A 23,355-nucleotide genomic window follows, 5' to 3' on the forward strand; every position below is an offset into this window, starting at 1 on the left:
CTAAAAATAGAAAGCGGATGGTTATTAAAAATCCCCTAGAAATACTCTGACATATTTTGACGATCCATATGTGTATTAGATTCATCGTAATGTGGGACTGAAATATTAAGGTTATAACGTAATGCAAATATAAAAAAGTGAAATAATTGTCACATATGTGTACAGTTGGTATACTAATTGTTTCACCATAATAAACATGTACATGTAGTGTCATAATAAATATTGATTTGAAATACATGTTTTCTATATATTTACAGTAATAATATTTCATATACATTGTATTTTCATTCTTTTCAAATCCCGATTTTTCTTGGGAAGTAATAAGCTTGTTTTTGTAAGCAAATTGAACTTTTATAACAATGCACAGCAAAACTATTTTAAGTGTACATTTAAAAACCGGAAATTCCCTTTAAAATGCTTTCGTTTTCAGTTTCGACTAGACTACTACATTCATGGAAGATGTATACGGTAGTATGATAGTTTAAACACAATTTATCAAAGGAGGGAAGGTTTTTGTAAGTATTATTCTTTTCTAAAGTGTTAGAAATTTTTAAAAAGCTATATTACCTAACTTAAGAAAATTTAAGTCACGATTATCATGAAAGTTTACTTAAATTGGGTCAAACTTCATTCATTAAAAGAATGTTCAGGAAAACATTCATATACTGCGAATCCTTTCTAACCTGAACCCCATTTGGTGTTAATTTAAGGAGGAAGACCTAGAATGAGGGAAACAACTCTTACGATTCTTTGGAACGTTTGTATTCAGAGTTTTACCTCAATCTCATGTAAGCGTCAAAGTGACTTGGACTGATTTCATTATGTTTCAAACAAAGCTTGATAGGCTTTGGTGAAATTGAATATGATGCAAACATATCTCAGATTTCAAGAGTTATGTCCCTTATCCTAGGTCTACCTCATTAAGTGTCTTTTCATGTTTTCAAATTAAGGGTTTGGTTGGACAGATTTTAAAACCTTGTCCGAACTTATGAAAGATAATAGTTGTTTTTCAAAAAAAATCAATGAGTAGTTGAAGGGAGGTATGCAAATAGAGTCAATGTGCAATCTAATTGAAATCTAAACTGAAAAGATGTAGTTAAGTTTCATACGCAGTGAACTGGCGTAACTTATATTTGTTTTGGGACAAGAGGCTACTCAAATATAAATAAATCTACTATCAACTACCCTTTTCTTTTTTCCACCAACAAATATTTTGTTTCAGGAAAGAAATCATTGTTCTTTGTGTATCAAATACAAAAATATCACTCATTTCAACATTGAAAGTTTTTGTATGCTTTACACAGGTTTCCTTGAGTAATCTCTCATCAACCATGCTCGACTCAGCGGCAGATGTTCGTTTCCTCTCTTACGAACTGTAGCAGACAGGCCTTTCGAAATTCTCGGGCCTAAATCAAATTATACGTCATTTGACAATTGGATAACATCGCGTAAAATCATTCAACTTTTCCCGACTTTGCTGCAGTGTCTAGAGTGAATATCGAACTTCAGATGTTGCTTTCGCGTCAAAATTATTATAAACTAATACGTAGACAGATTTAATTTTTTTTAAATTGTACACAAGACGTACTCAAAACCAGCAATATCGAAATGGGATGTCAAATGCAGCACCGGGAAGTTCTAAGAATTGCAAATCATGCATGAAACGAAGCTTCAAAATAAGCTCACTAAAATGAAGGAAAAACTTTAAAAACAAATTGTATAGTTTTTACTTTGAATTACGCAGACGACGACCATTTTTCATGTACCAGTATATATTTTATATGGTTTCTTCTAAGAATCATGCATATCTTTTACAGAATGACATATTAACATAAGGGTAATCCAGGGAACAATGTTCTGAACGGAAATCAAAAGAAAAGAATATTTTCCAAGGATAAAAACTTGACAGGGAAAGCAGACACACACAATAAAGATAATGAAATAACTGAAATAGCATGTACAAAGACACAAAAGTTAATAAGGTACCCGAACTACACTAAAAATGAGAGCATGGGCCAGGTGCACCCGTAGAATAAGTCCCCTGCTTTTCTAGAAACACCCGCGGAGTTGCTCATACAATGTCACGTCCATGGATGAAGAAAGAGGAAAGAAAAAAAAAGACAATAAATAGCTATTTGAATAAATTGGTTCTCGTTCTCCAGATAGACACACCAGATACAAATAATGTTTTAAAAAATAAAAATGTCAGCGATAATAAGATCTGTAGATATTTACAGCTAAATCTGATCTAAACCTCAACAGAAAAAATATGTTGACATGACAGAAAAACAAATCTTCATATACTCAGTATTTCTAGGACAACAACCACTGTATGGATCGTATGACAGAACACATTTTAATTATGCAGTAAAAATGTTTAAGGAGGTAGACCTAGGGTAAGGGAAACTACTCTTAAAAATCATTGAAACGTCTGTGTGCAGACTTTTTTTTTATCAATCTCATGTAAGCATCAAAATAACTTTGATTGATTTTATTCTGTTTCAAATGAAAGCTTGATAGGCTTTGGTGAAATTGTATATGATACAAACATATCACTTATTTCAAGAGTTCTGTCCCTTACCCCAGGTCCACCTCTTTAAACCGAACCCCTTTTGTAGAATTTGTTCAGTTTAGAAAAGCGTTCGGTTACCCAGGTTTAAAGTATATTTCAACTGCTACAAAAGGACTCAAACAATTCTGGTTTAGACAAGTTTTCGTTTTATTCATGGATCAGTTTGAACAGATTTCAGTTTACATGTCAAATTATGACTAATGCAATTTCTTGAAAAAAGATAGTATAATACTTAATTTATTGCAAGTCTGAATTTATAAGTTGATATCTTGATAGAAAATATAGATTTACGAAAGATAAACATTAAAATTGGCGCTAGCAAGATTTTGTCAGTTGAAATAAAATTAAAGAAAAAAATAATCTAAATATTCTAAATTTTTATAAAATCTGAAAACCAGTTGAAACCAGACTCTTTATGGAGTCCCTTTTTATCAATATAAATGTATTTTGAACCTTAATTTGTAAACTTAACACCTGTCTAAACTCAACAATTTTTTACATTCCAGAAAAGGTTTGGTTTAGACAAGTTATGTAGTATTATAATCTTTGATTTCAGTTTTAATGTTTTACTGCAGTATAACAATTGAAAATGGCAACAAGACGGACAAGGAAAAAGGGAAATGGTAAGGAATAAATAAAAATTATCAATAGTGTATAAATTACCTGTGTTTAAATAGTACATAAGATTAAGCACTATGTATAAAATAACATTTTTATCACTAAAATGACAGTAGTCCTTAACATTCCCCGAGTGTGAATATGGTGTTTCTTGAATGAATTTAATATCAAGGGAAACACAAACTAAAGCAATTTCTAGTGGTAGTTGCGAGGTATAATGTTTTTTTCTACGTTTATCTTTTTGCTTGTCCTTTATAGCATATCATCACCTAGATAGCACCTTCATTTTGTGTCCGATTTCTTTAAAACATTGTTGACTGATTAGTGTCTATAAAATCTAAGATAGTGTTGATTGAGCACAAATCATCAAAGGATCCTCCGTTTCAGGTGGGGAATTTTGTCGGTTGGATAGCGCCAACATTTTTGTACGAATTTACTTCAAACTTTGTCGACTGACTAGAAAAACTTTGATGAGATTCTCTTTCCAAGAAATCTGTCATAGAAAGTGAATTTAGCTAATTAATAAATTAAAATTTTCTTTTGTCGCCTGGATAGTGCATCCATTTTTGACCGATTTCCTTCAAGCTATGTGAATGACGATAGGTAATAAGATAAAAGCATGAATGAAGTTGATTTTCACAAAAATCAGAGGAGGACCATTCTTTGGAGAAGCCCTATTTGGGCAGGGGACTTTAAGTGAAAATAATTTATTGAAATTCGTCCCTTACATAGAGCTACCATTTTTGTTGGATTTTCTTCAAACATTGTAGAATGATAAGTAGAAATAAAGGCTTGAATATCGTTGATTTTACAAGAGAGGCCAATTTATAGTGAGTAAAGGGACTGGGCTTTTTTAACGAGTGCAAATGGGCGCGTGAGGTATTGCCATCCTGTAACATTCAGCTCAATTCATCAATAACGATAAGACACAATTGCTGTATAGCATCATTTTGTTGTTCCTACTTAAGTTGAAATCAGGATAAAAATAGCATTGTGCCTTTAGATCTTTCTTAAGCTACTTCGTGGATTATATCTAAGACCTTCTCCTCAAAATAAACAAGAATAATTTGCTGATCTTTGACGTATCGGAGTATAAAGACATGGCCACCGCAGCTTCTTCATTTCTGAATATAAAAATAGGAGATATTGTATGATTGCAAAGAGACAGTCATCCACCAAAAAAAAACCAAATAAACAAACAAGTAACGAACATTAAACTCCTACAAGTCACTACACTAAATGATAGTCAAAACCCAAACCATAAAGCAAGCTCTAAAAGACCCCAAAGTAAATGAAATGAAGTCTGCTTACACTTCTCGTTATTTTTTCCGTCAATCGCCAATTTATGGAGGTACATGTTTGTTAATATTTTACAGTATGTTTTCATAGCTAATTAACATTTAGCCGTTTTTTTTTCTAATATGACGTCTTCATACCGTCAAACAGTATTTGTCGGTGCAACCCCACCTTTAGCATCTGCGCTTTCGCTGTCGCTTCGAGACAAACCATTTATTCAAAAACGTTTACGCGATAATTAAACAGCTGATAGTGAAATCAATTGTATAAATACACACATTTAACACATACGATGACATGAATATACAAATTTAATCCAACTTTCATACGGGGAGGTTAAACGGAACAGCCGTTAATTAGGCTACACCTAGGGAAATTTTGTCACAAAAATTATCGTATTTGTTATATTAGAAGAGAAAAACCGTGGAGGGGTTAGATTTGTACTCATTTTAACATGGGTTTGGCCTTTATATTCTCATTTAACGCCTCGCTGTCGCTCGGCGTTAAATAATCGAATATAAATGCCGTACCCTTGTTAAAATGAGTACAAATCTACCCCCTTGACGAATAATTTCTTAAATTTTATGGTTTTGTTAGTAATAATAACTTAACAAAGTTAAGCACACACTTTTCAGAATCCATGATGCCACCCAAGAAACATGAAGAACCTTCAGAAGCATTCCGTGGAATTTTTATGGGTGAAGAACCAGACAACAAGATGAGTTCTGAGGAACTTGAGAGGCTTTTGAACCCAAGTCCAAATAGAACCGATGGAAATTTAAATGAATCCTCTGGTTTGGGCGGAAACAATAGGAGTTTCTCTGGAGGAGCTTTTCCCAGTGGTGGGGGATACACGGGCCAAAGTGGAATGTCTAGAGGGGGGAATTTCTTTTCAGGAGAAACGGGAGAAGTACCTGGAGGAGGTGGTTTGTTTACAGGAGGAAGTCCTGGACAAAGGGGGAAGCCAAGAACGGTATCCATTCCCAACGAAGGAGGTTCAGGAATGAGCGAACCGGAAACAGTGCAAATGTTCTCAAATCTTGAACATTTATCTGTCAGTGACAAAGAGGCTGCATTGTTGGCAATGGGTGGACCAGAGTTAGTTTATCAGTATCACACTTCAATAGGTCCTGCATTGCAAGGTATGAAGGGAAGAAGTGCACCTGTTGGTTTGGGTGGTTTACATGGGATGGGAGGAACCCCCGGGATGGGAGGAATACCCGGAATGGGTGGCATGTCTGATATGGGAGGGGTACCTGGTATGGGTGGTATATCTGGTATGGGTGATATACCTGGTATGGGAGGGGTACCAGGAATGGGGGGTCTGTTTGGCGCGGAAGGTAGGGGAATACCTGGACTTGGTGGTGGTGAAAGTGGAAACTTGGGCGTTAATGGACTTTTCCAGAAACCAAGTGAGCAACAAGATCTCAGTCAAGAAGAGAAGCAGACAATCGAACAGCTGAAAAAGCAGGGTATGAGCGAGGAAGATGTGAAAGCTGCACTAGAAGCCATGGGAAAAACTGAATTAGCTCAGAAAATTGGAAAACCTCCTCCTAGAAGACGTAGACGACAATCTCCGCCTCCACCCCTGCCCTACGAACCAACAGGACCTGGTATGTTCCAGTTTCATCGAAAGCAACCAATACAGTTACCAATTCATGGTAGAGGTGCTGAGAGTCGTTGGCCCGAGGAAATGATTATGCCTCATGGTTCACAAAGACGACGATTTGGAGAGAGAATTTTGGTTCGAAGTAAGATTTAAAAATAAATATAAGCTTTCACTTACTATTTTCGATTGTTAAAAATACGTTTTCTTAGACCTAGTATAATTTCTCCTAGGATTGAATGATTCATTTTACAAACTAATGTGAGGTTTGTTTGCGAATAACTACTAAACGCTTTTTACCTCAGAATATCAGTTTGGAGTGAAAACACTTAACACAATAAGTGCTCCATTTCTTTAAAATTATACCCTAATTCAGTGCAATTACTACATGAGATATAAAACGTCGGTTGGATAGATGAAGAAGAAACCTTGAAAAAATTCTTTTGAAATTAATTTAAACGAGACATTCATCACAAAAAAATCCGACTTGCTGTTTTGCTTTAGTTGTTACAGTAATAAAAAATTGACCGGTATAATTTGCTAACAACCAAGAAGACGTCCATTATCGTTATAACTCTAGTATTGCCATGAACAATATCGTATTCCTATTCATTACAACAAAACCATAATTGCTTATATAGTTCTATTCAAATCCATGATCGCATAAATGTTTTTTTTTAGCCCATGGGTCGCAAATAGATCTTGAAGGTTACTATAAACATCTGGTGCAGAAGTTTACTAATGAAGGTATTTTTTTATTCTCAGCAAGACCATTATAAATAATGCTTATATTTTTAGACGAGATTATTTCTCGCGCATGAGCCGGTAAAATAAATTCTAAAATGTATATAGAGTGAAGATGAATGATAAAACTGTTTTCATGAAACAAATGGTCGCGTTTATGTTTATATTGACAACGGCACATGTGTCCTTTTATAATAAATCTATGCTTACTAAAATGTGCTGAAAAAGAAAGTTGTCAGTAAATCCACAACCCCCATCCCACCCCTTAAAAAATAATTGCAATATTATCCATACAAGAAATCATGAAAGAAAGCAAGCAAAACCATATCTTAGAAATTGAGCGGCTGGGATCAGGTGATCTAGAAACGACTAAAATTCTATTTTCCGTGGTCGATTTCCAAAAAATATGAAATTGATAGTAAATTATAACGATTTTTGATATTATGAATCCATAACTTATTGAATAATTGCATACTTTTCATCAACCATCAAACTTATAGAGTTAAAAAATCTTTTCTTTGAATTGATTTCAGCCAAGGCATGCCGAAGCCCCATGTGCAATGGTCCTAATACTATCATTGTCTTAGACATATCTGAAAGCATGAGAGGTGAACCTATCGAAACCGCAAAGCAAGCTATTCTGGATTTTATAAAAGGTAAAAGTACTGAAACATGTGTTTCTATCTATGAGATCACTGTTTTGTGTAGCTGTAATTCGATAATCTTGACAAAAACTTAAACCGACAAAACTCGAAACCAAAACTTAAAACCTTGGGGAAATGCGGGGTTGTACCGTGCTGAATGAATTTTTCCAGAGATTTTTTATCCAATAATGTCATTGTTTTGAACTTTAAACTGTACCTAAGAATTAAAAATACGCTTTATATCCTGGCAAATTCTAAACAATATAACATTTTCGTCGTCAACATTGGAAGTTCTTTCAAATCACTGCGGTCAATGCACTTTGACTGCTAAACAAATTAAAAAAAAGATAGCCGACGCAGTAAAATTTGTTCTTTTTACATATAATTTTCTACATTTCATTCGGGAAATTATACATGACACACAATTTCAATTTTCGATGCAGCCACTAAGTTATCAGTATTTGGCCAATCGGGATACAGAATTGCGATCAGGTGACTTGCGTTTCCATGGAAGAGCGTCTTTAAGGTCAAAAACTATACCGACTGCGTCGGAAATAGAACGGTTACGGTTTAAAATGATATTAGAATAGTATACAATCTTAATACACATTTTTCGTGTTCGACAATTAAAGTATGATCATAGAAAGAACTTTTTCTGAATTGATTTTACTATGTTCGAAAGCATTTTAAATAAAAAAACAAATGAAACCAATTTAAAAACGTGACTCATAAGATGTCCTTACGGTCCTTATAGCGAAGTTCTTTAAATAAAAGAAAAAAAGAATGACCTTTTAAATAAATAGGTTATTATGCCTCTGTTCCTTTCTTCTTCTTTTTTGTGTAAGATACATGATTTTTTAAAGTACCAAATGTCGAATAAGGAAAAAAGTACATTTACATAATTTCTTCGTAAAAAGAAGGAAAAAGGTTCATTATTTAAAAAAATATATATGTGTGAGTACTGCAAAACTGCAAAACTGAAAATTCCAATGCCTTTAGACCTGTAATGAGAAACTGCAAAAAATAAAAACGGCGCAAAAACATTTAAAAGAAATAAATAAAGTTGATTATTTCATTTAGTACATGGTACATTTTCATAGGTTTCGAAATAACTTTAATGAGGTAGACCTTGGGTAAGGGACATATCTCTTGAAATCACTGATATATTTGTATCATATTCCATTTCACCAAAGCTTAATTTGTTTTAATTTGAAACAGAATGAAATCAGTCCAAATTACTCTGATGTTTACATGAGATTGATGTAAAATGCTGAATACAAACATTCCAATGATTTGTACGAGTTGTGTCCCTTGCACTAGGTCTACTTCCTTAAATGCCATTACATTGCAATTTCCATTTGCACTTACCTAATATGAAAATCCATATCAAATAATGTTGCAGGTCTTGAAGAAATCAAGACTATCCATGGATTAGAAGAAAACTTGGGTCTTCTAATGTGGCACGGGGATACATTTGATGTTATACATTTGACGAATGATTACAGCAAAATAACAGAAGTCTTAGGTAATGTATTTAATAAAACATACGCTAATGTCACTTTTATTGGATAATATATAAATGAAAATCAGGTATGATCGTCTATCACAATAAAATAAATAAATATTAAAATGAATATCAAAGTGAAAATCAGGCGGTTCCTATAGCAACAATTATACTTTTAAAAGCTGCTGAAGATGTCCATTGCTTAATGCATTCAATGCACTTCAGACAAATTTTCAATACACGTTATATCGTAAACATAAGTTGGTAAAGATTTCTTTTATGACGAGTGACACTTTTTCTTGCTTTACCATGCCTTTCAATAATATCACTGGCATTTAAAAAAAACGGTTCTTTTTAAGTGTGTTGGATGCATTTCAGTAATAGAAAGATCCACAGAATCATCTGACTGATTCTTACATAGATGTGTTTTTAATCAACTTTTCCAATAAACGAAGCAGTAAAAGGTTTTAATACAGATATGTTACATCTATTCTATCAAGATAATATTATCTTTATAATGGCGTTTTCTATCAGGAATAGACGAATTATTTGATTAAACATCCAGTTTTATTTGATATTTGCATGTCAAAACAATTTAAATGGCATATTTTTATCTATTACATAGAACAAATATTTTTTTACAGAGAATATCCCAGACGTTGATGGTGCATCTCCCCTGATAATGACCTTGGCTGTTGTAGAAGGGATGGCAGAACGAGGTAACGCATAAGATACTGAATCAATGAAAGGCAATATAATCATTTATTTCATATCAGTAAAAAATCAGTAATTTCAATTGGATAAAATCTGTACACGTGGTATTAATTAACCTACGGCTCGGTTATTATCACGGTCTTAGTCAATACCGCTGTCCTGTGGGCAGTCAAAGTATCACGATATTGACCAGTTTATCGACAACTAATATATAAATAAGCTTCAAAATAATCAACTTCGATTTTAAATTGTATTTAGTTCCTTAAATGTTCCCTTATCTATTGTTCATATCTTCTGTATTGTTTTGTCTACTGAATTTTCCAGTGGCAATGTATTGCTGCTTGTTTGTATTGTAATATACCGGAAATAATTAACCGTGATGTAAGCAGTAGGTTTGGCGCGCTATAAAGCCTGGTTTAACCCATCATTTTATCAAAATGTCTGTAACAAGTCAGGACCGTTGGGGTAGTTTACAACTTTCTGTTGTTTCTTTTTCCTTTTATGGCCATTTATTGTACGGACTTTCATTTTTGACTCTTTCTATTGACTTTTGTCTAGAGTTTATTAATTTGGTAATAATGTTATTACCCTTCATTTTTAAATAAATTTTGTCACTGGGATGAATGTAATTTTCAATTTATTGTGTACAATCATTAAAGTCATAAAAAAGACATCGGAAGAACACAAGTAAGCACTTTCACATTCAGATACGCATGTCAAGAATCTTAACGTTTATTCATGTATTTAAATACATTTAAAGACCTAATTTCTAAACGTTTATAACATTCTTGTTTGTTTTGATATTTTAAGAAAATGTCATACTTTTTGCGACCTTTTTTTAAATAAGAGGTTATTTCAAATAGACTGAGAAAATATAACAGTCATTCCTTATAATTCAATTTTAGCATAAAAAGGTTGATTACGTCACAGTCGCCTAACAAAATTTGGTTTATGAGATGATTGACAATATGTTTTATTGCATATATACAAAGGTATAGATGCAATTAATTTGGCTAACATTAAAAGATTGACATAATCACTACAAAAGTTTTATGGTCTTCATCATGAATTCATGGATCGTTACGGTGTATCCATCTGCTCCAAGAAAACTGTTTTTTCAACGTGTCACAGTTTTTTCCTCTTCCATCTACCCTGGACTTGACTTTTTACGAGAATCTGGCGGATGTTTCTAGAAAAGCAAAAGATGCTTTCCCTATCGATGCACCTGGTCCATGCTTAGGTTTTAGTGGAGTCCGAGTTGCCCATTTACTGTTGTTACTTTGTATGTATTATTTTGGTTGTATTATGTTCTTTGTTGTGTGTATCTGTTGTCCATGTCTTTGTCCCTGGGTTGTATTCTTCTGAATTCCGCTAGAATCTTGGTTCCCTTGATTACTCTTTATCTTATCGGAAAGCTTGTTACATCTAAAACCAAATAATGAGATGATGGACAAAATGTTTAATCCAATCAGAGAGCGAGTTACATCTGAAATTATGAAACATATGCCAGTATTTGCCAGAAAAATAACATCTTCGGGTAATACATGAATACCAATTGTCAAATAATTCATCTTTTGGTACAATTTTGTGATGCCATTTCAGCCAGGGTTTGTCAGCTGAACGATCACACTATCATGACTAGAACCGTCATCTTTTCTGATTTCAATATAACACCGCCTGGATTCGACCCTACACAGGAAGAATATGTTAGAGATAGAGTCCAAGTCAGCGTAAGATTACTCATTGCATTCTTTTATAAAATGCCATATTTTGCAGTATTTGCACCAGTATAATGTTACACTACCATCATGAATGTTTTAATTTGATTTTTGTATTTATCTTTTGCGATGAAACAAACCTGTCTGAAATGAAAACTGCACTAGCATAAGCTTCAACTTGTGATTAGTAAATCTTAATTATAGTAACGTGATAATGATATAATTCAGTAATCAAGATCATTTCAATCCCTGAATTTACTTAGTTGTTTACTTTGTTAGTTTGTCTTTTTTAATTAAAGTGTGACGAAAATTTCTTCGAGAACACGCAGGATCTTATACATGACAAGCATGTCAGAATGTTTGCTGTACCATGTGGTGGTGAAAATGCCAGGGAGGTAAGAATAACTTCATGAATAAAAGAAAATTATGGTTTTTTTTTTGCTTGTTTTTCCCAATACACATATATAGTATTATGTCTTTTTCAAATGTCTTGAGGCTAAGGAAATACTCAAGAAATTAACAAAAGATAAATAAGCAAAAAACTAAAAATGATGTTACATTTAAAAACTGGTATGCTAATATCGTAACGCCCAAAAAAAATTAAATTGATTGAAATTAACCGACTAACATGCTGAATTCAATATCTGTTACACAAAATATCAATAAATTTTTCATTTAATATAATTACTTTGTGGATGATTAGAATGTTTAAAATTCATATTCTAAGAGGACTCCTAAGTTAGTGCTAAAATATATCAGTAGTAAATTTGATTACAGTGCTTAACTTTTTATGACTCAATAAATGAAGTTAACACATTTTCTTCTAGTGGTTTAGTAACAGAATATCACACGACGGCTATGGAGAGAAAGTTTTACCAGAAGATGCAGAATGGCTATGCAGGAACTATATATGTGAGGTATGCAGGATTTTTTTTTTTTTTTTTTAGATTTTACTGATAATTGTTATTATAAGTTACAAACCTTTTGCTTAAAAAAATTAAAAACACAACGCACAGTAGACATAATTTACTCCATAGATAAATCATAATCCCTTTAAATCGGAGTTAAATGTGCCAATTTTTATTTCTATAATCAAAAAATGTTTGTTCCCTCAAATTCATTATGTTTTAATTATCGTATGGAAATTTAATGAAAAAAAAATAAGCCGATTTAGTGATTTCCCTATTGCACAATGTAATGTCAAATATCTTTCGAAAAGGTCGCTGTACTCGATTTATCTATAACTAGTTCTAGTGTGACTGCTAAAGTTCAGAAGTATTTTTAATAATAGGATAATTAATTGGAAAGAGTGAATAACCAAAATGTGATCACGAGTGCCAAGGAACGCATAGATTTAACGAGTGTGCGGAACTTGTTCCGCGAACGACTTAAATCTTAATGCGTTCTTGGCACGAGTGATCTTATTTTGGTTATTCGTGATAACCAATTGATTATCCTTTTTATTATATAGATTTCCTCCATTATTCATTGTTATTTTCAACACAAATTAAAAATGTTTTGTGAACGGCGGATTGATATTCGTGTTGTGACGTTTTGGCGGGAGATAGCGCGAGAGTGAAATTACCGAATTTATTTCACAGTGTGAATTATCGAAAAAAAAATCACTGGGAACAATCGGTAAATCACTTCTGTCTTATATAATAATATCATTTAAACACTAGTAGTTAATTAAAAATACACATGTCCGTATGAATTTGCAAGATGACAGATAAATGCTCCACGTAATAGGTATAATCTACCTTAAACATACTTTTGGATTTCCGCAGTGCGCCGTTATAAAAAATGAGCAAAACATGAAAAGGGACTGGAATGGGTGAAAATGTGAGGCCAAAATGTTTTAGAAGAAAAGATAATGACAAACCCGCTGACGGTGCTTATTGTAGTCGGAGCTGCTCATTTTCTTCGGTTATTAAAAGTTATAACATTTAAACTTAGATTGATAAGTTATATCTCACTGTTTTATCAAACCATGATCATTACCTTGTAGAGAATTGTGGCAGAATGTAAAACAAGAGTTGCAACTGGTTTAACCGAAGATGTAAATGAAGAGTATGTTCAACAGAAAGCCAACGTTATGTATTCTGATGTCAATGAAGATGACATTGTATGTTTCTTCGAATTTTTCTTCTTAACGTTGTTGTTTTGTTATCAAAAGATTATTACGTCTGACATATGAATTAATTAGATGAACTATGAATTAAAAAAAATTATCGATAATCCACATTTCTCTTAACAGCCATTGGCATGTAGTGCCTTTTGAAATTTGTCATATAGGCATTGAGGCACAATACGCCATTACTTCCATTTTCGTACGTTATCAAACTTACTGCTTATGTAGTTGTTTTCGCTTTTACTTAAATCGGACTTTAAATCTAACTATAGGACTTTGTGATCAAAAGGTTGAAGGAAGATGTGAAGCGACCACCTCTGTCAAAGAGACAGAAAAGAGAAAGTGAGTTTCAGTAATATCGAAATAAAAAAACAAAATAAAAAACTGTTAATTGAATGACAGTATTAGGATATATTTCCGATTTATTCGATACCTAATTGGATAGTATATAGGTAAGTACAGTAAAAATTTTTGACAATGTAATTTCTATAGCACTAGTTTTATCAGTTTTCTAAATTCAATATAAAAAGAAAATCTCACAATTAAAGAAATGATCAATATCTACTTTTTGGACAAGCCTATAAGGCTATATTTTGGGAGGAAATTACGACCTAAGGCACACTTTCAGAGAGGCTGCAAGCTCAAATAGACCGAGCAGATGCTATTTCTAGAGGTGAAGAACCACCACCTATGCCAGAAGAGGAAAGAAAAAAACCGGAAAAACCTGGAAGAAAGAGTCTGGAAGAATTACTTGGCATTGAAAGTGATGATAGTGATGAAGAAGATGACGAAGAAACTGATTTATTGTTTAGGTTACCCGGTCTTCTTGGTATGTAATACTAGGTAGTCCTGCATTATGTGTCAAATAAGTGTGTATATATGGATATAAAAGATAAATAACAATACGTTTTTGTGTTGATGTGAATTATAGAAAGTATTTATTTCGTAGTTTTTTTCTCTTTTCAAACAGGCGTCTCTGTGCAGGATTTGAGTTCTCTCTATTATAAGAAAATTCTAAGAAATTTTTAATCTAAAAACTTTTAACCTCGGTTTTGGGACCTACAGTAAGATTAGGCTTTCAAATTATGCGCATTTTGTCGTCTTCAGTCTTTTCTTTTCCTTTCCCTCCTTTTCAGCAAACACACAAAACATATAAGTTGCCAATAGTAAAATAAAAAAATACATCTTCCTCCATGAAAAGTTTAACTATTCCATATCTTACATGAAATATTCTCTAGGTGACGAAGAAGACGCAGAAAACGATCCATTAACTAAGCAGAAGATTGAAGAACTTTTAGAATACTACGGCGGTGGTCCACCAAAAACTGACAATTTACCAATCATGCCTAACATCGGAGATAGAGTAATTAAAGGTCCAGATTGGATGTGGCAGAAAAATGACATTCCAGATAATGTAGAGGGCACTGTGATCGGCATCGATCAGGAGGATATTGGTATAAATGTTGTTTTTTTTTTCACTTTTAACATATTCCCTGTAACTAAATTGCTCAATTCGTAAGTGGAATATTACGATTTTAGTTTAATTTTAAAGCTTTAAGTACTTTTGCTTATTGGTTTTACTAGTTGTGGAGACATTGGTATGCTTTGTATACGTAAGCGTAATAAAAATCACTTAAGGTTTAAGTCGGGAATCATTATATTATTCGGTGTATTCAAAAACATAAATGTCTGATTTGTTTAAAAAAACGCTGCATATACCACAGGTTGGGTAAAAGTAAGATGGGATAAAAACCCAGCAGCACCAAATGAAGCACAGAAAGAAGAGGACTACAGATTTGGTGTGGATTATGAGTTTGATGTAATGCCTGCAAAAGGTGGGATGGAGTTTGTAGTCTGGCCTGAAGGGAAAGGTAAAGTTCCTTATACTATGTTTGGAAAAAGTAACGAAAACATTTTGTTGTATTAGTTGTTGTGATTTTTATCATTCTTGGCACATAAAATAAGTAAACGAGAGGGCCATTTAGATGTTGTTTAACTTACTCTCACTCACGCAATCATGTGTATAAGAGGGTATACTTTTGCAAAAAGAACATTTGTAAGTATTCAATTGTAAGCCTCCTATTTTTCTTTTAAAAAAAAAACGCATACACTTTTATCAAAGTCTATACAAATATTGTCTTTACCAAATTTTAATTCATATAGAGAGAAAAATTGTGGAACCTGTATGGCTACAAGAACTTAACAGAGAAAAGGAAGAACTTGCTGTAAGTTTGTACTGTGCTAGACTTCTAACAATAAGGCTTATGGAACAGATTTATGTTGCAACAAGATATGACAATATATAGTCATAACTATAGAAGTTTTATGGTCGTCATCATGAACTCGTGGATCGTTACGGTGTATCCATCTACACCTTAAAAACCAATTTGTTCAACGTGTCATTATCCTTTTCTCTTTCGTCTACCCTGGTCTTGACTTTTTATGAGTGATTCTAGAAAAAAAGACGACTGGTGCACATGGTCCATGCTTCCATTTTTAGTGGAGTCCGAGTTGCACATTTCCTTTTGGTGCTTTGTACGTATCATTTTGGTTATTTTATGTTATGTTTTGTGTGTGTCCCTTTCCCCAGTCAGGTCTTTGTCTCTGGATTACATTCTTTTGATTTCGCTAGAATTGTGTTTCCCTTGATTACTCTTACAATATGTAAAAACATATAATTCGTATTAGTGAAAACGTTAATATGATTGTTCAAGGGAATTTCAGGCATGAAGTCGTTTATATTGGATATACAAAATGAATGTAACTTCTGTCAAAACCAAATGTACACAAGATGGAAACGATTTTCATGCATGTCTACGCAGTGATGGATACGTAATTAACGTAGCTGGTTGGTTCCTTACCCACATTCTTAAAGAGTTAAAAGAATTTAACGCATTCTCAAAGAAATGAGAAAAGAAGTCAACTAAATACATACATACATACATTCATTTTAAAACGTGTAATCATATATTAACATATAAACAGATTTACTCATTTTCTTTTTATACTCTTTCAACACTCTGTCTTTATTGTTTTTGTTGTTGTTTTGTTTTTAGATATGAGTTGTTTGTATTTCTTCTGATATGATACGGTTATACCACCTACTTTTCTTCCAGTAAACTAAGCTAACTTCGTACGAGTTATCAAAAAGTAGAGTAGTATTTCCAATCACAGTCTACTTAAAACTAGATGTCTGCAGTTTTTAAGAAAGATAACTGTATGTAGTGATAGAGTTATCCGTCCCTCCTCCCTTTTCTTCCGTCACCACTGCATGGAATTGAATTTCATGAAACTTTTACAGAATCTTTTTTTACATATTCTCATTGTGCATTTCTTATGATCACTTTGGTGGTTTAACAAAGCAAAACATGGACTTCCTCATTTAAGAATAAGGGAGCACGTGGTACCTACTTCTATCCGCAACTTCTCCTACACCAGTGAAAGGAATTAAGTTCTGTTTTCACATAGTCTTAAAATAGTATTATGTGCACTTGTCATATAAAATTTGTATCTGAAGTTTTTTGTAAGGTATCACATCATCTACATTTTGACTTTGTAATTCCCTGATTTGATGTAACCATCTCTTCTGAAACATAATCTTTATTAAGTCGCCGACCAAGAAGTTTAGTTTAAACATATTTTATTGCAAATAGAGCAGTAGAATTGGACACAAGTGAAATCCCACTTATGAAGTCCTCTCCAGATACAATTGACAACTGGTAGGTGGAGCATGATTTCATTTTATGAGCAACTCGGCGGGTGTTTCTAGAAAAGCAGAGGACGCTTACCCGGTGCACCTGGTCCAAGCTCCCAGTTTTTAGTGGAGTCCGAGTTGCTCATTTACTTTTGTTACTTTGTATGTATGATTTTAGTTACTTTATGTTCTTTGTTGTGTATGTCTGTTTTCCATGTCTGGTCTTTGTCCCTGGATTACATTTTTGTGATTACCGCTAATACCTTGGTTCCTTTGATTACTCTTTCATAATATACATTATTCGATATTATAGTATGTGCATGTTAGGCCAAAAATATACAAAACAAAGATAAAGATTTAAGAAAAGGGGAAGTATGATATGTAGGAAGGTAAAAAAAAAGAGGAATCGAGAACACTTCAAATAGTAGAAATCTGTCAGATCCTTTAATAAAGTTGAAACAATTCAGAACTTTTACAAATGAGTAGTCATACATCCATTTCCTGTCCTTCTTGACGCCGTTGATTTTATTCATCAAAATTCGTCTTTGCTCAAAATAAAGTGGAGAACTTTTTCCATTGCTGATCCACAACGACAAAATGGATCAGAAATAATGTGACATCTGAAAAGATCATACTTTAGAAATGACGCGGAACATCGCAGTTGGGTAAAAAATATATTCAGTTTCCTTGGAGCATAATAGAAGGTTTTGGGTGGTCTGATTTTAATATTACAATCCATGTTTTGTAATTCCATTTTAAATTTTGATATTGAATCTACATGTATAATTGTTAAATCAAGTTTGTTCCACTCGCAAATTGTGGAAGGGATGAATGAGTCTGAGGTCAATGAAAAACTACAAAACGGAACAATGATGTCGTCACCGTTCCGTAAGCTTAAGGGATATTGACTAGTGCTTTAGATGGAAGGGCCCAGTTTGGTAAGATATCAGGGGCATTGTTATGCTGAATATTATGAAACATTTGTAATCGCCGTTTTCTTCTTTGTTCATGCAAGATTTCGTTGCAAATGGATGATGATGATTCATTTAATGCCACTCTTTGTTTTCTTGTATATAGATAGTGTTTAAACCAAGTAAGTAAGCTTCCATCAATACCATAGGATTTCATTTTGTATATGAGTCCTCTGTGCCAAACCTTATCAAAAGCTTTTGAAAAATCAAAGTATATGGCGGAGACTTGTTTTTACAGTGTTTCTTATTATTATCATTATTATGATTCTCTTCAAAATTCATTGAAGTGTCCGCACGTTTTCTCGAAAACGGCTCTTCTGATTGAAATGAACCTTCACAGAAAGTAAGAACTACTCTCGGAAAAATGCAGAACTCTGAACAAAAATCCAGTTGCCGCCATTTTTTCAAAATGGCATCAGGACTGAAAGTACCCATTTTTACATTGGAAATTTGAAACTCATATATCTCAAACACGTCTGATCAGAATTTGACCAAACATGGTATGTATATTGAACTTCATGGTCAAAACAAAATCCAAAATAATTGCGAGCATCTCGGCTGCCATTTTCAGAATTGTTCGATTTCGATGAAAACTGATATCTAGATTCATTAACCTGTTCCGGTTAATAATTTGCGGCTCAATTGGCAATTTGGACTACTTATCGGTCGCAATGTTCAAAATGTCTACCACCGCGGTCAAAAATCAAAGTTGTCCAATTTTTATGAAAATTTATATCTAGGTTCATTAAGCTGTCCCCGATAAATAATCTGTGGTGGCTAAATTTACATTATGAGCTACGTTTGGGCCGCCATTTTAAAAATGACCGCCACCGCGGTAAAAAATTGAAATTTGTCCGAATCTGATGAAAATTGATATCTACGTTCTCTAGGCCGTCCCGATGAATAATATGCAATTAAATTGACAATTTGTGTCACAAACGTAGACTGGATAACGAAAGGCGACTTCAGCAGGTTTCGTGGAAACGTAAATTTTCGTTGTATATTCTTATTGTTCACCCTCTTTTTCAGATTTTGGTCCAAATTAATTTGATCATAAAAGATGTAGAATCTAATGAAGAAGTTTTGTGGCCATTGTTTCTATTTCAATTTTTAATGCTTTCTCAGTGGTATGGATTTTAATCTCATTTAGGACTCTTTCACCACCTTCTGTCAGTTTTTGTTTTTAATTAAACCATGAAATTTTGATGAAAATTGTTCTCTTGGGCATGTGGAAGCAGGTGTTACCATGCTGTGAAATATATATATGAAAAAAAATCAACTAGTTTTTTTTTTTTTTTTATTATTGATCGTTGTTTACAGAAACTGAAGATCAAAATTGAAAAAGAAAAAGAAAAAGAGAGGAGGAAAAAAGAACAGGAAGGGTAATTTCATGTTGATTTAACCTTTAATGAAATATACTCAATAGAATTCTTTAGAAAATATTTTTGCAGGATATTTTCCCTCATTTTATTTATTAAGGATGTTTACTTGTCGTGTTTAGCCATTTTTGTCAGATTTTTTAAATCCTCTGGTTTTATTCATTTCATAACATTAATTCTTTTTGTCCAATGACCCCCACTTTTCTTTTAATAATTTCATTAATCAAACCTTAAAATGTATTTTTGGAAGTGTCCATGAAATCCTTGTTGTTTCATCAGTGTTTTAATGGATAAAACCTACAAAGACAAAACCTATGGAAAATCTAGAGAAATACGGCCAAAATTGAATATCTCGAAAACAAGCTCACTGACCAGTCTATTTTTTTCTTTTGGTGTTCTAGCATGAAAGATATAAGAAGATATTACAACCCTTTGAAATACTTGATATTCTAACATAGACCTGCGAACTTTCTTAAACGTGCCAAGGAAAGGCTCAACGGTATTTACAAAAGATACACAGGAAATAAATACATCTCATATTTTTCATACGGTTGGGAAAACACCCGAGAAACATGTTTCCTTATGCTTTGGACCACCGTGAAAAACTATTGAAAAACATATGTTACTTACAAATTAATCTTTGCAAGCAAATGAATTAATTTCATTTGGTAATTATATATTTTCCATAGTACTGTATACTTGTATGTGAAAATAGTATGGTGTTCTGATTATGATATTTTTATATTTTTTTTTGTCCATAAAAGCTTTTCTTTTCATATGTTTTTATTTCCCTGTGCATATTAATTGTTTTCAAATAAATACAATTTAATGTATAGGAAATTTTTCCATGCTTAGAATTGCACATAATTTCCTTATTATATTTTGCTGATGGACCCGTGTTATATCAATTCAATACGTATTTACGACTTTTAAGAGAAGAAATGGAACAATCATCCGGGAAAAATCAAGAATCCTCTGCAGTAAAACCTGACGACGATTGGTCTGATCTGGCATCTGAAAAACCTAAAAAGTCGCAGGTGAAAGGTAACACAAAATTAATGTCAAGACAGTTTGTTTATCTGGCATGAATCAAAATAAGATATTCGAAATCGAAGACGAGGAACCAACAAATAAAGATGAAAATAGAGGAAATTGGCAATAAATTAAATGTCACATAAATTTACAGCATTAGCATATTTTTCTTCTGAGGAAGAGAAACAATTTTTCTGGTTACAGAAAAAGAGCTTAAGATCAGATTAAAAGTCAGCTTTTTGTTAGGTTAATCGAGGGATTCAAGCGGTAATCAAGAATATATTCCAAGGACAACGACTAGACTGGGGAAATAGACACACACAACCACGAACATGAAATATTCGATTTACCCAGAGGTGTACAGTGCTTACCGTATATATTACAACACACATATTACAATAATGAATATTTGCATTAATATTGACAGAGTCACATGTATGTAATGTATGGCAGTACCAGGCTGAGGACGGGTCTTGGCAAACATACAACACAGATATTCAGCAAAAGTTGGAGCAAACCTATATTAAACGGGATGGAAAAGGGACAGTCGTTATAGAATTTGAACACCACAAGTAAGATATAAATTATTTTGATTAATAAGTTTTGTCTTAAATAGTCTGTTTTCTGGTTTATGTAGGTGTAAATATTTTTTGCTTTGTTTTGTTTATTTGTTTTGTTTTTTGTTGTTGTTTGGAATTGGATAGGCTGCTCTATGTTAAGATAAATATGCATATTCATAAAAGAAAGAAAAGTATGTATTGATAAGTTGATAAGTTCCAACTTGTGTAAAAAGAATTTATATGCAAAAGGAAATCATTTGCGGATAGCATTTATAGCTTACCATTTCAAAGAGAAGTTTCCTGGGAGACTTTGTTTTTCTTTTAACGTGAAAGTTGAATGAAGTTGCTAGCTGGATTATCTTTTTCCTTTTAGCGAAAGAGTTGTTTTTGCGAAAATGGAACAAAGAAGAATTGACAAAAAGGGTGTAAGACAAGTCAGAAGAATAGGTAACGTGTGATGCCTATATTCCAATTTGTTCACGTCATCTTGCAATGGACCGATTCAGAAACTGTGTTGCATTCTGGGATTGCCATTGTTCATGCCGTTCCTCATTGGTCAAAACATATTTTACGAAGACGCGGTGACGGCGCAATGTTGTTTACGACAGCGAAAGTTGAATTTCTGAATTGGTCCATTGAAACCAATGTTGTATGGTAATTTACAAATAATTAACAAATTTTATCAATCGGGGTTACTGCCGAGACATTAAGCAGTTTCATTTCGTAAATGTGAAAATACAAGCATAGATTCGATTAACACTCGCATAATTCAAAAATTAATTTGATTATAGTTTTTGCGCATGTTTTGCGAGTTGTTACGATTATTTTCGGTTAAATAGTGCTAATGAACTTAACATTTATCAACTATCAAAAGCCAAAATCCAAGGTTTTTATGAATTACAGAGGTGGATCCAGGCAGAAGTTTCAGAGGGTGTATATTCCACCTTTTTTGATTTTTTTTTAAATTTTGTATATCGGCACAAATGAGACATTGGTAGCTTGAATCTCCCATCTCATAAAATTCTGAGTCTGAACCATCCTTTTATGAATTTCTGGAAATATTATCGGACTTGAATGCAACTCATGGTAATTACATTACAATTCTGTTGCCCCTTTGCAGAAGCTGACGCTGATAGACTGAAGGAACTCCAGGATATGTTTTCTGTGTAAAATGATATCTTGTGTCTAAAATGACCATTTGTACATCATTGCACTGTAGCGGTGAGAAGATTGTCTTCATTTTTTGTCATCTACATATATGTGTTTAATACATTAAATGTGAACACAACATGCCTTCAATTTGAATGCAATTTAATTACTTATAGTTTTCAATTTGCAAAACGTAAGATGATGATTATTTTTCCTAAATTAGACGAACATGGCATCTAGAAGAAAAACAACAACACAACAGGATTGGTAGAATGAATGAAAGAAAAACAAAAAAAGATCGTTACATTAATAACGAACATCTATTATAATGAATACCATAAAAATACAATTTTTTATGTATCAAAATATGTAGTGAATTGAATAATTTAAGGTAGCAGTTACATTGGGAAGGCTTGGTGACCGTTAACATTTATATGTTTTTTCATTGTACATATTCATACATGAAATTGTTTTACTATTGGTTTTTTTAATTTTTACCTTGTTTCTAGGTGTTTGTATATAAAATAAAACCTTTCAGAACAAGATATTATGATTTTTTTGCCATATCTACACACAGTAGTAACGTGTGTGGGATTTCTACAATCGTGACAGTCATATTGCAACCAGGTAGCAGACAATTCTGTATATGGAAAAGTTTAAGAAATGACTTAGTTGTTAAGCCAAATATTATTTTTGCAAATAAAAACAGCGTTCCAATATGTTTTATTTACTCGCATTAATTTGAGGAGACTACAAGGATTAGAATTCATTTTTTTTTCAAATGTAGAATGAGAACGATGCAAAAAAAGAAGAATGAAACGATGACAGAAATTGCAGTTGATCATTAACAATTGAAAGGCAATGAAAAGATACCTCTGCTTTCGTAAATAACGTATTTATTACAACATCTTGATATTTGGGTATGTATGTACCTGCAGAAGAAAAAAATGTGATCGTTTACAAAAAATAAACAGGTGGAACATACATTTATCAATATTTTATTCACGATAAATATGGATGGTC

General features: G+C 32.9%; 1 protein-coding gene across 5 annotated transcripts in view; it reads left to right on the forward strand.

Annotated features, from left to right (window-relative positions):
* The window catches only part of LOC148621071 (uncharacterized), a 24,518-nt gene continuing 1,163 nt past the window's right edge, over positions 1-23,355 (forward strand). Inside the window, exons 1-22 of one of the 5 annotated variants that reach the window (XR_015921080.1) lie at positions 1-110; positions 431-515; positions 3,129-3,195; positions 5,122-6,237; positions 6,774-6,839; positions 7,370-7,492; positions 8,883-9,005; positions 9,629-9,703; positions 11,301-11,428; positions 11,716-11,811; positions 12,244-12,333; positions 13,425-13,541; positions 13,820-13,889; positions 14,176-14,376; positions 14,786-15,001; positions 15,272-15,418; positions 15,711-15,772; positions 19,533-19,594; positions 20,526-20,635; positions 21,051-21,195; positions 21,557-21,630; positions 23,120-23,252. Coding sequence is in view for 3 of the 5 variants with exons in the window: in XM_088575078.1 (XP_088431204.1) it covers positions 3,162-3,195; positions 5,122-6,237; positions 6,774-6,839; positions 7,370-7,492; positions 8,883-9,005; positions 9,629-9,703; positions 11,301-11,428; positions 11,716-11,811; positions 12,244-12,333; positions 13,425-13,541; positions 13,820-13,889; positions 14,176-14,376; positions 14,786-15,001; positions 15,272-15,418; positions 15,711-15,772; positions 19,533-19,594; positions 20,526-20,635; positions 21,051-21,195; positions 21,557-21,630; positions 22,304-22,353 (3,105 nt within the window). In the remaining 2 variants the exon portion in view is untranslated. Of the gene's footprint in view, positions 111-430; positions 516-3,128; positions 3,196-5,121; positions 6,238-6,773; positions 6,840-7,369; positions 7,493-8,882; positions 9,006-9,628; positions 9,704-11,300; positions 11,429-11,715; positions 11,812-12,243; positions 12,334-13,424; positions 13,542-13,819; positions 13,890-14,175; positions 14,377-14,785; positions 15,002-15,271; positions 15,419-15,710; positions 15,773-19,532; positions 19,595-19,992; positions 20,091-20,525; positions 20,636-21,050; positions 21,196-21,556; positions 21,838-22,303; positions 23,059-23,119; positions 23,304-23,355 lie in introns of those variants that run through there. The other 4 variants (XR_015921079.1, XM_088575081.1, XM_088575078.1 and 1 more) reach the window with 4 other exon arrangements.

This window comes from Perna viridis, chromosome 3, assembly GCF_037379345.1.
Source record: "Perna viridis isolate PV_CMFRI_1.1 ecotype Kerala chromosome 3, ASM3737934v1, whole genome shotgun sequence".
Lineage (NCBI taxonomy): Eukaryota > Metazoa > Mollusca > Bivalvia > Mytilida > Mytilidae > Perna > Perna viridis.